The sequence below is a fragment of the Chrysochloris asiatica genome, unplaced genomic scaffold (genome assembly GCF_000296735.1).
Source record: "Chrysochloris asiatica unplaced genomic scaffold, ChrAsi1.0 scaffold00168, whole genome shotgun sequence".
Classification (NCBI taxonomy): Eukaryota; Metazoa; Chordata; class Mammalia; order Afrosoricida; family Chrysochloridae; genus Chrysochloris; species Chrysochloris asiatica.
In genome coordinates this window covers 640,883-642,423 of record NW_006408686.1, presented here as the reverse complement: position 1 = coordinate 642,423, position 1,541 = coordinate 640,883, and the positions used below count along the sequence as shown (strand labels likewise).

The window sequence follows — 1,541 nt, the reverse complement described above, 5'->3', positions numbered from 1 at the left end:
TAGTGAGAAATACTGTTAACTGATGGTACATGGAAGGAATTATAACCCATTGTAATGAAGGAAAACATCTGATTTGTTGAATGTAAAAGTGATGATCTGCCCTGTAAACTTTCACTCAATTCACACCAAACACTTAAAAAATAAAAAAGATAACGGGGAATGTTTTCTACAGACTTTCTGAAGCCCCTCCTATATGATGCGCATGGAAAAAAGTAAAATATGTAAAGGATTAGGGGATGCTGTTTCAATCCAGGTAATCAAGAAGGATTTTCTAATAAAATGACATATGAGCAGACACCTTAATGAAGTGAGGAAACCATGTGAATATCCAGGGAAAAGCATTCCAGACAGCAAACAGCCAGGACAAACACCCTGAGGTAAGAATTATGCTTGATATGTAGGGCACAGTGACTGAGGGGGAGAGAGATGGGAGATGAAGGCAAGTAGATGGGGTCGGGTCATGTAGGGCCTCTGTAAGCTGAGTTAAGGACAAGATCTTTAAGTGTTGAGATGGTACTCTAGAATACTGAAATAGCAAATTCTTAGATTTTTGGCATCTGGACACTCAGGACATATGAGTGGCTGGATGGGAGAGTGTTGGAATCCCCAGCTGTCAAAATGCTAAACACAGTCTGTTAGGGCTGTGGGATTCGAAAAAGCGTTTTCAATTTTGGAATCCAGCCCCTCATCGCTAGCTCGGGGCTTGGCCTATAGGAGATGCTCAGTGCCGTTGAAAATGGGACGCCCTCCGCCCTGCCTTGTTTACTCAGCTGGGGATCTGAGACCCGGAGCAGTGCCGGGGTCTCCCCTAGGGTTACCACTAGCCAGTGGCAAAGCCTGCTAAACCCGGTGTCCTGGCCCCCAACCCAGTGATGCTTGCTGCCCCGGGGTCAGGGGGTTGGACGATTTAGATGAGGTCCAGGCTACCTCGAAGTCTAGGCAGAAAAGGGGGTGAGTGAGATGCAAAGACAGGTGGTGGGAGTCAGACTCCTCTCCTCCATCCTGGGTCTACTACTCGATTCAGGGCTCCCCTTCCCTCCGGCTGCAGGCAGCACTAGGACTAGCGGACAGCTCCCCCACGCGCTAGGCCAACCTGGAGCAGAGCCCCACGGCACATTCGAGCGTCCCGGGCGAGCGCCCCCCACCAGCCAGCAAGGTCAGCGCCCACCACCTTGGCCCTGTCTCACCCGGGCCTCCTGGTCAGGCCGCCCCATCGTCGCCAAAGCGCGGGGGGAGGGGAGAGCTTCCTTTGTCTCCTTCCCCCAGTCGGGATCTCCGGAAGACCAGAGCGGAGGGGGGACACTGACGAGGACCCACCCTTGCCTCCGGGTACCACACCAGGCCGGAACGTCACTCTACTCACTGCAGTGGGCGAAGACCGGCAGGACCTGCCCCATGGCCCCCCTCGGGCCTGCATCGGGACCCCCGCCCACTCCGGCCGCGCCGCCCTGGGCCTGGGGCCGCTAGCGCTCATCTCCGCCGCGCCCACGCCGCCGCCCCCATCCTCGCCTCCTCCTCCGCCCGGGCCGCTCCAGCCGCTG

The 1,541-nt window shown here is 55.4% G+C and overlaps 1 protein-coding gene across 1 annotated transcript in view; it reads right to left on the bottom strand.

Moving 5' to 3' along the window:
• The window catches only part of RTN2 (reticulon 2), a 13,050-nt gene extending 11,653 nt beyond the window's left edge, over positions 1–1,397 (bottom strand). Inside the window, exon 1 of the mRNA XM_006871333.1 lies at positions 1,364–1,397. Coding sequence (XP_006871395.1) covers positions 1,364–1,397 — 34 coding nt within the window. The remainder of the gene's footprint in view (positions 1–1,363) is intronic.
• Between the last annotated feature and the right edge of the window lie 144 nt (positions 1,398–1,541).